We start from the raw sequence: 15,402 nt of genomic DNA, 5'->3' as shown, positions 1-15,402 counted from the left end.
ACAGCTGGCCAGGTCCCATCTAGAGTCAAAGGTAGAGAGAATTCATAGGTGCATGGCTATATTTTCCATTCTTCAATAATCCAGGACCCAAACCCAGGGTAATGGTGCTGTCCACTGTGGGCTGGGTGTTCACAGACTAATTAGCATAATCAAGACAATTCCTTAGAGACATTCTCATGGGCCCACCTAGACAATAAAGGATAGGGAGTATCTTTTATTGATACTCACTTCTCAGGTGAATATCATTGTTTTAGGGTGACAGCTAACACTATCCATCATAATATGAAATTTATAGGAATACATGACATGAAAAATCACACCATCATTGGTCCTACCCAAAACGCCAAACCTCTTTCCTGAGTTCTAAAGCCCTTAATTTTCTTCCTTATTAGCCTACTCATTTATTCCACCCACAATTACAAGAGAGGTTCATTCAGTATGAGATGAAGTTTAGGGGTTCATGGGCATTATACTTTGTGACTGTCCCATTCTGCATGCCAAAACCAAGTTACTGACACAAGTCTGTGTGTCTGCTACAGGCACTTTAATCTAGTCAAACAGCTTTTGAAATTTAGTACAAGAAACCCTTGATATCTATGGGTAGCAGGGGTGAGTGTGGATGTGGGGTCAGGGTCACTATGGGTGTAAAACTCTGCAGGTACTCAAGAGCTGTATGTACAGTGGGTCACCATGTGTCCAGCTTGTCGTTACTCTCCCATATACTAGTTCCAACCTCCTCCAGTCTTCTTATAATATACAATACAATTTAAACACCAACTAACTGTTAACAAAAAAATAATCTACAAATGTTAAGTTTAGAACCAACTGAAAATTTTAAATGATTACAATTGTGTATATGTGAATATGTTGTTTGCAGGAACATCATATACACATACGATGTGTGTGAAGGTCAGAGAGCAGCTTTGTGGAGTTGGTTCTTTCCTTCTACCTTTACATGGGCTGTTTTGAAGTCTGACCTTGACCTTGAAATCCTCCTGTCTCAGCCTCCTGCAGGGTTAGAACTCAGATGTGCCTGAGTATGTCTTAAAGATTTTATTTTTAATTATGTGTATGTGTGTTGTGCTATATGTGGTCTGTCCGTCTGTCCATGTGAGAGAGGGTGACTGTGAAGGCCAGAAGAGGATGTTTGATTTCTTAGACCTAGAGTGGATGAAAGCTGCCTAAAGCAGGTGCTAGGAAACAAACGGGCCCTCTGGAAGAGCAATGTGTGTGTTCTTAACCACTGAGCCATCTCTCCAGCCCACTGTGTTTGTTTATGTTTCTTAGGTTTATGCTTTGAAACTTCTGCTATGGGACTGCATTAATGGGAAGATATTACATCTAATTAATTTGTCTGTGTGGTATTTGAGAGAATGCTGTGGTCCCTGGACAGGATTCCTGTAGATGGCCTTCCTCCAGTCAGCAGGTCAACACAGAAACTGTGACAACTCAAGGAAAGAAAGAATGCAAAACTGCCCAAGCACCCTTTAGCTACATTCTAAGCCCAAGGACTGGGTAACTGTCCTAGCCCATTATGGATGCAAACAATACCCTCATATCACCCCAGTAAAGAGACACAGGCACCCCTTTACCACAGGAAACACTCTGTCCTTTGCTGTTTTGGAATAAATAGTCCAGTCAGCTGAGATTAGGTTCTAGTCTTTTTTCTACCTCCTATCTCTCTATGTTGCCTTGGAGATCTAACAGTGTGCATGTTGCACGTGTGTTCCTGTGTATGCAGGCTGAGGCTGATGCTGGTATCTTCCCTAGTTGCTCTCTGCCTTGTTCTGAGCCTGGGATTCACCAATATGGCTGATCCTTGAGCTCTAAGACCCACCTATCTTCATTCCTCAGCTCTGTGGTTGCAGACATCATTTACTGCTGATATCAGCACAGAAAGTACTCCCACCCCCGGAGCCATTTCCCCAGACACACAACAGGCAGATTTTAGTAAGCAGACCTCCCAAGGCCACTTACACCAAGTTCTTCAGAACACAGTCTGGGTGGCACAAAGCCTTGGACAGAGAGGATATCCCTTTGTCCAAGTTGTTAGATGACAAATTAAGATGCTTCAACATCTTGCTGCTGATCAGGACGGAGACAAAGACCTTGCAGTCATCAGGTGAAAGGTTACAGTCTGCTACCCTGCAGGCAAAAGATAACGTCATACTGCTATATTTTCATGCAATTTTTCCTTGCTATTCCCATGAAGGTTTGAGACATCTCAGAATTTTTTTATTAGGTCTTTTCCTCATTTACATTTCCAATGCTATCCCAAAAGTCCCCCATACCCTCCCCCCCCCACACTCCCCTACCCACCCACTCCCCCTTTTTGGCCCTGGCGTTCCCCTGTACTGGGGCATATAAAGTTTGCAAGTCCAATGGGCCTCTCATTCCAGTGATGGCCGACTGGGCCATCTTTTGATACATATACAGCTAGAGTCAAGAGCTCCGGGGTACTGGTTAGTTCATAATGTTGTTCCACCTATAGGGTTGTAGATCCCTTTAGCTCCTTGGGTATTTACTCTAGCTCCTCCATTGGGGGTCCTGTGATCCATCCAATAGCTGACTGTGAGCATCCACTTCTGTGTTTGCTAGGCCCCGGCATAGTCTCACTAGAGACAGCTATATCAGGGTCCTATCATCACAATCTTGCTAGTGTATGCAATGGTGTCATCGTTTGGAGGCTGATTATGGGACATCTCAGAATTTGACACTGTTATTTATTTAAAAAAAAAGATTGATTTCTAATGAGTATGGGTGTTTGCCTACGTGTATACATGTACATCACATGTATGTCTGGTGCCTATAGAGGCCCGAAGGGAGTGTCAAATCCCCCAGAACTAGAGTTGCAGGTGGTCCTAAGCCATTCAGTTTGAGTTCTGGGACAGGGCTTAAACCTGGGTCCTCTGCATGAGCAACATGTGTTAAACCTCTGAGCCATCTTTCAAGCCCAGTTTTTAAAAATTACATTTATGTATTCATTTGTTGTTGTTGTTGGTGTGTGTGATGCCCTTGAGTTACCAGATATAATGTATGCTGTACCGGGAAACCGTGATGTGCTGTTTAAACCTGCTGAAATTGAACTCTGAGAATAAGAAGGGCTTTCCTGTCCCAGACTTCATGTTTATTGCAAATGTCTTGTAATACTTTGTATCCAGGAAGGGCTGGCCCCTGTGGGTCTGCAATAGGGAGAGGGGAGAGCAGTCACACACTGTGTTCCTGAGAATGGCTAGAATGGCCAGTGCCAACCAAAGTAACTATTGTTTATACCTACAATGCCCTACAGCTATTATGAGGGAAAGAGAAGAAACAGGAACTCACAGGCGGAGAGAATGCTCTACTCTGCCTGGACCTCTCCATGGGGAACTCCAGCCGGGCTGTGTCAAGCCCTCCCCAGTCATTCTGCTGGATGAGCCCAAGCACCTGTCTTGCTCATGTTATTTGCAGACAATATCTATCTGCTGCAATTTGTTCTTTTATGTGGTGGCACAAAACAGACACCCTGCTCCTTCCCCCAGGACAGGAGCTGAAGAGTTCCCTCTGACTGCTTCAGTGAGGTGTCCCCAGTCAATTTCTGCTGGATGTATGCACTCTCGTATATGATGTCATCTTTAGTTTTCTCTCTCATTTGCGCTATCCTAGCCCAATGAGCCTCCTCTGATGATGTGTCAGATCTGATACGGATTTGCTAGCTATCTGTGCCTTCTTTCTTCTACTTGCTACTTAATCTTTTTTAGTTGTTCTTGCTATATAACTCAGTTATTCAAAACCCAATGCATAGCTATCATAGAACCATACAGAATACCAGTGTCCATGGCAGAAAAATATAATAAAAGTGTACATATCAAGAACTGTAAGGCTGGAGATCACTCAGAAGTTAAAAGCACTGACTGCTCTTCCAGAGGTCCTGAGTTCAATCCCCAGCAACCATATGGTGTTTCACAACCATCTGTAATGGGATAAAATGCCCTTTTCTGGTGTGTCTGAAGACAGCTACAGTGTTCTCATATAAATAAAATAAATATTTTTTTAAAAAAAGAACTGTAGTCCTCCATATTCATTCCCACCTTCCTTTTCTGTCAAGAGCCACAAACAAGGAACCATTATCCTTGCCTCTAAGTCCTAACCATCTTTGAACTTTTATTGTGAGGTTCACATACATATGTTTATAAATGACATCCTTTTGAATCAAATTCATGCCACCAACAATCTCTGAGCTCCATCTAGATATGATCAATAACTAAGGGATTTTCACCTAGCTTACTGTCAGTCAGAATTTCAACTTTTCAGGTATGAACACCTGCCATGAACACCTGTTCAGGAGGCAAATCAAGTCATGTAACATAGATAGAACATATGCTTAGCATAGACAGAACATGTGCTTAGCATAGATTGAACATATGCTTAGCATAGACAGAACATGTGCTTAGCATAGACAGAACAGATGCTTAGCATAGACAGAACATGTGCTTAGCATAGACAGAACAGATGCTTAGCATAGATAGAACATGTGCTTAGCATAGATAGAACATGTACTTAGCATAGATAGAACATGTGCTTAGCATAGATAGAACATGTGCTTAGCAGAAGATTGCTGGCGTCAGAAGCTGTGAAATCTGAACAGAAGCAATACTTTCCAAAATGGATACACCCATGTAGAAATTAATTCTCACATTCCACAATCAGTTCATTTTTTTTTAAATTAGACTTACTCATTTTTAAACTTCACATGTGAGTGTTTTGCCTGCATGTGTCCATGTACCAGATGCCTGCAGATGTCAGAAGGTATAAGATCCTGTGGAATTAGAGTTGTGGATGGTAGTGAACCACCACATGGGTGCCAAGGGTTGAACTCTGGTCTCTGGAAGAGCAACAATAGCTCCCAACAACCCACTGTTTTACATTATTATAAATTACATTAATGTATTTATTTGCATGTGTGTGTATGCCCAAGCACACATGCTACAGCATGCAAAAGGGGCATGTGAGAGAATGTCAAACAAAAGAGAACAACTTGTAGAAGTTGGTTCTTTCCTTTCCTCTCTCCATGTGGGTCCTGGGATAGAACTCAGGTTGTATGGTTGGTAACAAGTGCCTTAATCCACTGATCCATCTCATTGACCAGCAGTGATCAGTTCTTAAAGTGAGGAAGTCTACACATGAATAATGGAAAAATAGGACACAAGTGCACAAATGAAAAACTGTTGTCCTGTGATAGTTTTAATGCCAACTTGACACAATCTAAAATCACCTAGCAAGGGAGTCTCAATGAGAGCTTCTCTAGATAGGGATGCTCTGTGGCCATGTTTGTGCATGATTTCTTGATGAAGCCAACTGAGGCAGTAAGACCCCATCCATTGTGGGTGGACCATTCCTCACCATTCCTCAGGAAGCAGGATCCTGACCTGTATAGTAGTGGAGGGAGTCAGTTGATCACTAGCATGTGTGCATTAGTCCACTCTTGATTGTGCATGAGATGTGATTATGTTTCCAGATTTTTGCTACCCTGCCTTCCCACAGCAATGTCCTAAAAGCTGAAATTCTGAATCCAGTACACTTTTTTTTTCCCTCTGTCATTGCTTAGGTCAGGGCATTTTGTCACAGCAAATGGATCAAAACAAAGATGCCTCCTTTAAGGGGAGTCAGTGAGCTAGGAGAACACACAGACTTACATCAGCTTTTCTATGTTGCACTCTGCCTGGTTCAAGACATCACACAACAGTTTCACATCATTGTGGGACAGGAATGTGAGGCTGAGGTTCAAGAGCTGCAAACGTTGGTTCTGAATCAACTCAAATAACAGGCGGTTATCACAAAGCAAAGTCACATTATTTACCCTGTAGAACAAAGAGCGGGATCCATCAGTTTCCACTAAGCTCTCATCTTTGGCAAGAGCCTATATCCCATAATGACAGCATAACTCTAAATTTTGTAACCCAGTGACACAGCTCACTAGGTGATTTTTTTCTTCTATGTGGAGTTCTGAGAAAAGTTTGGAGACAAGGTTGGCTGTCACATAAGGAAAGCCTGCATATGCTTTCATCATTGTACAATTCATTGGACAGCCCTCAATGAAGAATGGTCAGCCACACAGGGTAGTGGTACCAAGCCAGTGAGATTCTACTTTGAACTGTATAAGCCTTCATTTATACAGTTAGCTGAGAGATGGTGGGAAAGCAAGTCCATAACTTCCATGACATAACTACATCAAAATTGACCTCTTACTTACTCAAGTACTTTAAGGATGCAGCTGGGGTACTTCAGATGACTATACAAGACCAAAAAGGCTCTTTCATTGAAATTAGTGTCTTTCACTTGGAGTACGTGGATATCCTTACTGCTTGTGAGCACAGAGCACACATGATGCCAACAGATGAGTAGCTTTTCCCTGTAACAGAGGACAAAGAAATACATTCCACTGTTAGAAAGTGAATCCAAGGCACTAGGGAGATTGCTCAGTGGTTAAGAGCATTTGCTGTTCTCACAGAGGATCCGAGTTCAGTTTCTATCACCAACATGGTGGCTCACAACCATCCTAACTCCAATGCCAAGGTTATCTGATACACTCTCTGGCCACCATGGGTGCTGTATGCACATGTTATACATGCACATAGCTAGGCAAAACATTTGTACACATAAAATAAAAATAAACAAACGATAAAACCTGCCAGCACTTTTGGTTCTACTCATTTACAAAAAGTTAAGTCAAGACATTCACAGCACATACATGTGGCAAACTGACTCCCTGAAGAGATTAAGGGTAGCCAGCTAAGGTCATTTCATGTTTGCAGTTCTTAGACAGACATGTAGCTAGGTCAGTGGGATTCTGATGTTATAGCTTGAGGGTAGAGATGCAGTTAATGTCTACTGGGAAAAGGCCAGAGAATTCTGAGAATCCTATACATTGGGGAACAGACTTGTTTGGGGCTGTCACCTATCCTCCCCACTCACACAACGGGGTAAGATAATGCATCTAACTTTAAGGTAAAATATAGAGAGGAGGAGACTGCATACAAACACAGTAGTGACATAGAGTTGACCAACACAACCGTATACATGTCTGCATGCAATCTATCCAGGATGCTCTTGAGAGTAGGGCACATCCCTGGTTCATCTCACACATAAGATCACATTCTAAACTGCCTGGCATACTAGCAGAAGGAAATGAGAGAACTGATGCCCTGATTATGACTGTAGACATGGAATCGCTAGAACAAGCCAGAATGTTACACCAGCAATTTTACCTTTCTCCTCAGAATTTACATAAGCCCTTGCTCGAATTGCCTATGTCCCAATGTAAACACCTTGCAAGGTCCTGTGCCACTTGCACACCTCTTACACCACTGGGTCCCCTTGGCAGATCAGGACTTAACTCTAGAGGTCTGCTCTCCAGTGCAACCTGGCAAATGGGTGTCACTCATTACCCAGCCTTTGGTAATCACAGGTATGTACATATTGTGGTAGATACTTGCTCAGCCTTTGTAGATGCTGTGGCCATGGCAGGTGAAAAGGCCTCTCATTTTATTAAGGCCATGAAATCAACAATGCTGGTAATGGGAGCATCTTGGGCACTCAAGACTGACAATGACCTGCTTACTCATCTCAGCAGCTGAGCGCCTTGCTATCCTCATGGAGGATCAGTCACTCCTTTGGGATACCCTGTAATCCTCAAGGCCAGGCAAACACAGAATGAGCAAATCGTTCCTTGCAGGGAACACTTGCTAGGGCTACCTCCTCAGAATTCAAAAGAGATCCGCACCTAGCCTTGGTGGAGTTCCTGTTCCATGTGAACTTTCTCTCCTTAGATGAGAAAGGGCTGAGTCCTGCTTGCTTACAAACATTGGGCATTTTTGCTGCCGAGGGATGCTCCCCTCCCATTAGTTAGATGGAGGGACCCAATAACCTGTCAATGGCAACTGTCTGCTCCACTTCTGACAAGGGGGCAATGTTATGCTTGTGTTTTCCCCCAGGACGCAACTGTGCCAATATGGGTACCCTCAAGTAATGTTGGCCTGGCTATGGAGCGGGGGCAATGAAGGAGCCAGAAGAAGACCAGGATATGGAGACAGAATGTACATACTGTGTTTATTAGTTTTCTTCAGCCTGGGAGGGCCAATGAGCTTTGAATTTTGATGCCCTTGCCCCCATTCTTTTGCCTGTGGCAGTTAACTCCCCAGCCTACCCTGTTCTTTTCTCTTCCAACGTGAGTTTGGTTTTGTTCTTCATGGACTCAGTCACTACTACACAACAATTAGAAGGCACTTGGCCCACAGAGGAAATTCTCTACTTTACCACCTAATGTCTCCTCATTCGGCTCTTGTATCCAACTACACAATATGACCACGAGGAACTTTCATGGTAATCTAACCTACGGCAACATGTTAGGCATGGAACTTCACATTACCCTTACTGATTATAAATCCCCAAAGGATCCCCCAAGCATATCACGTCCACCCCTGCCTCGCTGTCCAAGGGTCCCTCAAATGCCCACTTTCATAAGACTTCCTATCCCTTGGGAGCACTGCCAGCCTGCACTAGGTATAAAATTCACCAGGGACTACCCGATATTGTCATCTAACCTCACACTTGGTATTTGGACATTTACCTCACATGATGCTTCTAATATTACTCCTTATGTTAACTGGGATCCCATTAGATTCTGATATGACCCCACTATAAGCAACTGGAACTTGTGTGGTCCCTCTAATTGTCTTGATTTATGTCCCTCACTCTCCTAAAGGGTGGCCATCTCTTTAATGGGACAATATTAAGAGGCTGTTTGACACCTTGTGGATAGCCACTAATGCTATGATGAGAAGAATTGTCATACTAATAATTATTTTATTTAAGTGTCTCTCACAGAATATTTCCATGCAGTGTTCCATAAATAAGGCATCCCTGCAGGTGCTGATGACTCTAAAAAATCCTGATTGCACCCACCATCCCCCAAGGAAGTAATCAAAGCACGGATGGCAGAGATCTGTGAGACCGCCATGTAGGCTTTTCCTCATCTCCCCTTTGTGTGACATGCCTCTGAAGTGATATCTCTTTTAGGGCTGGTAGTCAGTGATGGGTAAGATCCTGGAAGACAGGACAACTTAAGACAGGCACAGTCCAGTATCTTGGGAATCCTCTGAGCGGGGTCAACAATGTCGAGGCAGAGGCACCCAGGCTCCCACTAGGCTGTCAAGTCTAAAAACAAAAGGGTGGATATGGTGGATATATAGCAGGAACTGCAGGAAACTGTCAACACTGGAGGCCATGCAGTTGCATGCAGGAGGACCAAATTGAGGACTGTCTGAGAGAGCAAGGATTGCTGGTGCAAGCAGTGCCAGCCAGATGGGAACTGCTGTTTAGAACAGATATTTGGGACCAATGGGGGCTTGGGTGGAGGGTATTAAAGGAGCTTGCAGCAGTGCTCAGATGAGCTTGCTGCAGCATTTCTCACCTGCTTCCAGAGTCTGTGTCAGTGACTCTGTGCCAACTCACCCAAAACCCCCCAGAACAGGTAAGGTCAGGCAGAGAGCTGTCCAGGAGATAGGCAACAAATGCAGAGCACTTGGCAGTGTTGAACTTGAGAAATCCTGCTTTACAGTTAACCTTGGTAGTTTTAGAATGAAACACGAGGCAGGGTTCCAGAGTCCCTGAGACAAACCTGAGCAAGGCTCTCCCAGCTCACGCTTCAGATGCCACTGCTTACTCAGCATGTATCTCGGATAATATATGTGACCTCTCTGCCTACTTTCCTCATGTCTAGCAGGATAATCAAATTTGCCTTGTCACATTTCTTACTGTGCTTGCAGCCATATCACGTGTGTGCAGGTCAACGGACAACTTGCAGGAATCAGTTTTCCTACTCTGTGGTCTAAGGAATAGAACTTAGGTCATCAGAGGTGAGGCACCTTGCCAGGGACTCTGGTGGAGTCAGCTTGACAAAGCGAAAGCTGGGAAGCTGATTCATGAAGCAAAGAGTTTCAAGGAAACTCCCTTCCTGGGGGCTTGGCATTTTCTCCCTAATCTATATAAACCATAAAATTAATTTTTCCATTCCCACATTAGTCTAGTGTATAGATCCACGTGCACTCTATATAGTATTACCTTATAGTAAATGCCTTTTAAGATTGTATTCTAACATAGCTAAAGCCTTTTTCCAGTGTTCTTAGATTCCAGATAGCAGCAAGGAGCTTAACCCATTCAGTAAACAATTAAGCACTTGCCATTTTACTCAGCTGTTTACAGATAGAGACTAAAAGTCTCACTGAGATAGAAATCTTTTACTACAGGCTACTTCCATGTCAAGTATAAGTTGATATACTACCCTGATAAGGGGAAACTCTCCAGACAAGATAAGTTTTACTAGACCTAAGAATTTAGAGCTCTGTGATAGCGCATTACTCTTAAGGCCTGTCAAGAGTTAACAACCCCCTGATGCTTTTAACCTTAAAGTGTGAAATTCTTGCCTGGCATTAGGCTGATCCTAGGCAGGGCTTGTTATCCCTAATGTAAACATTTAACTAGTCCCTGTAAATTCCTTTCTGCTGTAACTGGTGAATTTCAGTGTATCTTGTCTTTTTGTGATTTGTATCCTCTGATAATTCGTTGTTATATAAGTCTGAAGCTCAACCAAAACAATACATTCAGATTCAACACATTTCTCGTGTGATCTGTCTGTCATTTTCATCCGGAATCTTTGTCCATCTGCCTAAGAAATCCCGTTCTTCACAGACCAGGGACCCAGATTGTCTGTGGCAGTTGGCGCCTTCGAACAGGGACAACTGGGCAGATTAGTCTTTTCTTTTCTTTCCTTTTTTCTTTCTATTCTTTATTTTCTCAGGCAAAGATAGGACCCCGTAGGACTGCGCTGCAGGCAGGCGGACTGGCGTGTTCGTTATAAAGACGGGTAAGTATTTATCATGGGGCAATCAGAATCAAAAGGGAAAAAATTGTTCCTGTCAGTGTTTAAACACATGCTGTCTGGAAGAGGCCTAAAAATCTCGGATAAATCTTTACAAGAATTTTATGATTTCGTGCAAAAAATCAGTCCCTGGTTTCCAGAGGAGGGAAGCTTGACACTAGAAGATTGGAAGCGAGTAGGAAAGGATATGAGGAAGTTTCACGAGGAAAATTTATCCAGGAACGTTCCTGACAGTGCTTTTATATTGTGGCAACAGATGAGGGATTTATTGACTGAGAAAACAGACCTAGAATTCCTTGCAGAGGAAGCTCCTTCAGAGCTCTCTGATGATCAGAAAGTGAAACTCAATACTAGTAAAAAGAAATCGTATTGTTCAAGAAAAAAAGGGATAAAGCTAGAAAAAAGTGAATCAGAGATCACTGACAGTGAAAATGATGATGAATGGGAAAGGACTAAGGGAATGGCAAAGTGTGTAATTAAGGGAAGAAAGGATCGTTTTAGTAAGCACACAGATAGCAGTGAGGAGGAGTCTTTAATTATAACACCAGCCACCCGCAGACCAGTGCCAAAGCCACGTAGACTTTTGCCACCGGTAGGCTTTGATGCTGCTGTGGCAGAGACAAAAAGGCAAGGAGACTTTACACTCACTTGCCCGGTAATCTGTGAAGAAGGGAGTGAGCCGCAATGGGAACCTTTGTCGTTAAAAACTCTTAAGGAATTACAGTCAGCAGTAAAAACGCTGGGCCCTACTGCACCATATACTTTACAGGTCCTGGATGCAGTAGCTAGTCAGTGGCTGACCCCTTATGATTGGTACCAAACCGCAAAAGCTACTCTTGCTCCGGGAGATTTCATTCTCTGGAGAACAGAATATGAAGAAAGGGCCAGAAAGTTAGTTCAGGAAAGATCTTCATCAAGAAATGGAGCTAGACCCACAGTACCTATGCTTCTTGGGCAAAAAGACTATGCTAGACCAGCAGCGCAACTGAATATTCCTAAGGCAGTGTTGGAGAGAATAAATCAGATAGCTATATCTAGCTGGCGGAGTTTACCTGTACCTGGGGCTAAATCCACAGTCCTTTCAGGAATTAGACAAAAGCATGATGAATCTTATGAAAGTTTTGTAGCTAGATTGGAAGAGGCAGTTTCCAAGATGCTTCCTCCCTCGGAAGGTACTAATATACTAATGAAACAATTGGCTTGGGAAAACGCTAGTACCTTGTGTCAAGACCTGATCAGACCAATTCGTAAGACAGGCTCCCTACAAGATTATATTAAAGCATGTGTAGATGCCTCACTGGCTGTAATGCAGGAATTAGCTTATGCCACAGCAAGGAAAGGGAAGAAATTCGGCGCTACGTGTGGAATTACATGTTTCGGTTGCAAGAAACCGGGGCACCTGAGAAAAGATTGTAAAAATCTCTCAGGAGACAAGAAGAGCATTCCTTTGGGTCCCTCCCAGTGTTGTGACAAGCACTGGAGAAGTGAATGTAAATCAAAGTCCCATAAGGATGGGACTCAGCTCACTAGAGAAGCTGGAAAGACAAAGAACTATAGAACTGCATGTTTCCGTTGTGAAAAACCGGGGCACCTGAGTAAGGATTGTAAAAATCCCTCGGGGAAACAAGAAGGGCCTTTCTCCAGGTCTCTGTCCAGGCTGAGGTGGAAACCTTGGGGGAATGATTGCAGATCAAAGTCCCATAAGGATGGGACTCTGCTCACTAAGAAACAGGTAAGGCGAAACACTAAAGGGGCAGTCTCTTAGCCCCGTTCAGAAACTGTGGAGCTCATTATAGGACACAGCTCCAGTTATAAGAAAAACTTCAAGTTGTGAATTCTGATACTTTAGGCTAAATTAAAAGTTATGGTTAAATTATGTTCAAAGTATAAAAAGAGACTTAAAAGTCAAAATATAGGTCACTTCTTACTGTTACCTTATTTACAATTTCCCAATCCTACATTGTACTAAAAATCCGTAGAAAAGGCTCTATTAAAAGTTAAGTAATCTCCTAAAACATATATAATTCATTCCATAAATGGTATTTTTGTTGGTTGCAGAAAATAGCATTTTTTGCAGGTGACTATAAAATATATGACTAAGTGTGGACTGATGATGGCTTCAAAAAGATTCAGCATGGTAAACTTTTTGGCTATTTGAGACATTTAGCGTATAGAGATTGTGTGTTTTCTCAAAAATTTGCCCTCAGATTAAATAAATTAGAAGTTTGGATGCTTGCCAGAGCTATTAGAAAATTTTGGGTTTTAATCTTGGTTCAAAAACCTGCCTCTTACAAGCAGGAAAAGAAAGGAAGGGATAAAAGAAAATGGATTTTAGAATTCTCCCAGGGACAGAGAGAAATCGGGGGACGCCCTGTTTCATTCTCTCTGGCCCCTACAGGAGAAATTCTTTGTTGTCTAATATTCGGTACACCAATCATGTCAATTCATGTATGTCGTTTGTTTCATTGTCTGAATGATTGTGTCGTTGTCTGAATGACTGTTTTATGTTTCATGTTAAAAAAAAATAAAACAAAAATAATGGTTAAAACTTTACCTGCTGATTCACTCTCAGTTTGCTCAAAGGAGGCTGAGAAAGAGCCTTCACTATAGCCATAAATCAAGCACTGCAAGAGAGGCCCTGCTAGAAACTGTTTTTAAAGAAAAGGAATCTGCAACCTCTTAGTTCTAAGGCAAATAAGCTGATAGTTGATTTTTCCTAAAACTTTCTCTACAGGTTTGTGATCATTGTGTTTAGCAAATAACAAATTGCTTTTTTATCTTACAAGTATAGCTATAAAAGGTAAAATTCTTTGATTGATCTAAATTCATAAGATTCATGTAGCTACTTCATTTGGTTTTTGATTGGTCTTAAAGGTATAAATATGATCTAACATGTCTTGGTCATAGAGAATTGGTTTATAAGTTATTTGGGTATAATTAAAAAGATGTAACACTAGTTACAAAGTTAACTTAAAAGTAGTAACTCAAAGATAGAGTCATTTTCAAACAAAAGCACCTGGCATAAATCAGCCCAAAAAAAAAACTAGTCCTCTAAAGATACTTCTAAATTGAGATAACATTTTATGTAATTCTTATCCTAAAAGATAGACTTATAAAGATAAGATTTTAAAACAATGTCTCTTTAATGAAACATTAAAATGTAAACTGTCATACATTAATAAAAATTTTGTAACGTAGTAGTGATGTTTTTAGTATTGATTTTAAGGAGAATAAATTGTTTAAAATTGGGTCTTGCTTTCCAAAAGTTATAGATATATTCTAATATTGCAACAAAAACTTAAAAATTCTGGTTAAAATTGCCAGTGTCCCATTGACTGCAGTTTGCAGTTTAATCAAAAGCTTAAGACTTTTAACTCACCCATAATTAAGATTATTACTAAAATAATCAACTTATAAGAGTGCTAATGCTGCTCACTTGGGACATTCAGCCATACAAAACAAAGTAAAATTAACTAGATATATTCATCTTTGTGCAGAAATTAGACCCCCACACAATCAGTTTGACTATGGCTGCGGCCTTGTAGGACCATAAAAGGTCATAAAAGAAAATGTTTAAGGTATAAGTCATCTTAAGAAAGAGTGTCCAAAATCAGAGGCATGGACAAACAGTTAAATTGCTCCTTTAGAATCTGTCCTCATTGCAGGAGGGCAAGATGCTCAAATTAAAAAATATATACATTTGGGTTAATACAAAGCTTAAAGCAGCCTCAGAGAAGTTTGTGCAAAGTTTCTTGCGTTTTACAGACTGCGCCTAGAAAAGTTCTTAAAACTTCACCCTCCCTGCCTTCAGGGGAAATTTCTTTTAGCTAAACAACATTTTTTCTTTTCAGATCTACCCAGGTGTTGTTCATGATTAAGTCTAAACTCAAGATTTATAAAAGGTCAATCAGGCTATAAAACTTATAAAGGCATTACAAAATAACTTGCCTACTTCATGTAAAATTATTATAGATTTAAAAGTCTATTTTTTCCATTTATAAAGAGTTTACTTCTAGTAAACTGGTAACCATTAAAGGTTTTTACCCCTAGGTATGGCTAATATAGTCTTATATTATGTAAGAAATTTTCATTGTCCAGGCTTCAATACAAGAAGCAAAATAGTTTAAATCTTTCAGTATATATTGTTTCCTAAGTGGAAAGTATTTTATTAACTAATGTCTCTAGAGAGAAGTTTAAAGTTCTGGAAAATAGTTGTTGCTTCATAAGATTCAGAGGCAATGTCTTTTTTAATATCTAGAGTTTTAGTTATATTGGAAAATTGGTACAAATTTGCTTCAAAATTTTATTTTCAAAAGCTTCCAGGAGATGTTAATTGGCTAAGACCTCACCTTAAATTCACCACAAGAAAACCTAAGCCTTTATTAGGTACTATCAAGTGAGATTCAAATTAACTGGAGAGAACTAAAAAGGCTTTAACAAAAAATAGAAAAAACTTCTATAATATATTGATACCGATTGTAATT

At 41.2% G+C, this 15,402-nt stretch overlaps 1 protein-coding gene across 2 annotated transcripts in view; it reads right to left on the bottom strand.

The window, feature by feature from the left end:
* The window catches only part of Nlrp4e (NLR family, pyrin domain containing 4E), a 61,086-nt gene that overhangs the window by 19,705 nt on the left and 25,979 nt on the right, over positions 1-15,402 (bottom strand). The window contains exons 3-5 of one of the 2 annotated variants that reach the window (NM_001004194.2): positions 6,233-6,391; positions 5,676-5,840; positions 1,978-2,145 (exon numbers count right to left, since the gene is read on the bottom strand). In NM_001004194.2, coding sequence (NP_001004194.2) covers positions 1,978-2,145; positions 5,676-5,840; positions 6,233-6,391 — 492 coding nt within the window. Of the gene's footprint in view, positions 1-1,977; positions 2,146-5,671; positions 5,841-6,232; positions 6,392-15,402 lie in introns of those variants that run through there. The other variant, XM_030242760.1, reaches the window with a different exon arrangement.

The sequence above is a fragment of the Mus musculus genome, chromosome 7, assembly GCF_000001635.26.
Source record: "Mus musculus strain C57BL/6J chromosome 7, GRCm38.p6 C57BL/6J".
In the NCBI taxonomy this organism is placed as follows: Eukaryota; Metazoa; Chordata; class Mammalia; order Rodentia; family Muridae; genus Mus; species Mus musculus.
Note: the sequence above shows the minus strand (reverse complement) of the source record. Positions and strands in the feature narration are given on the sequence as shown.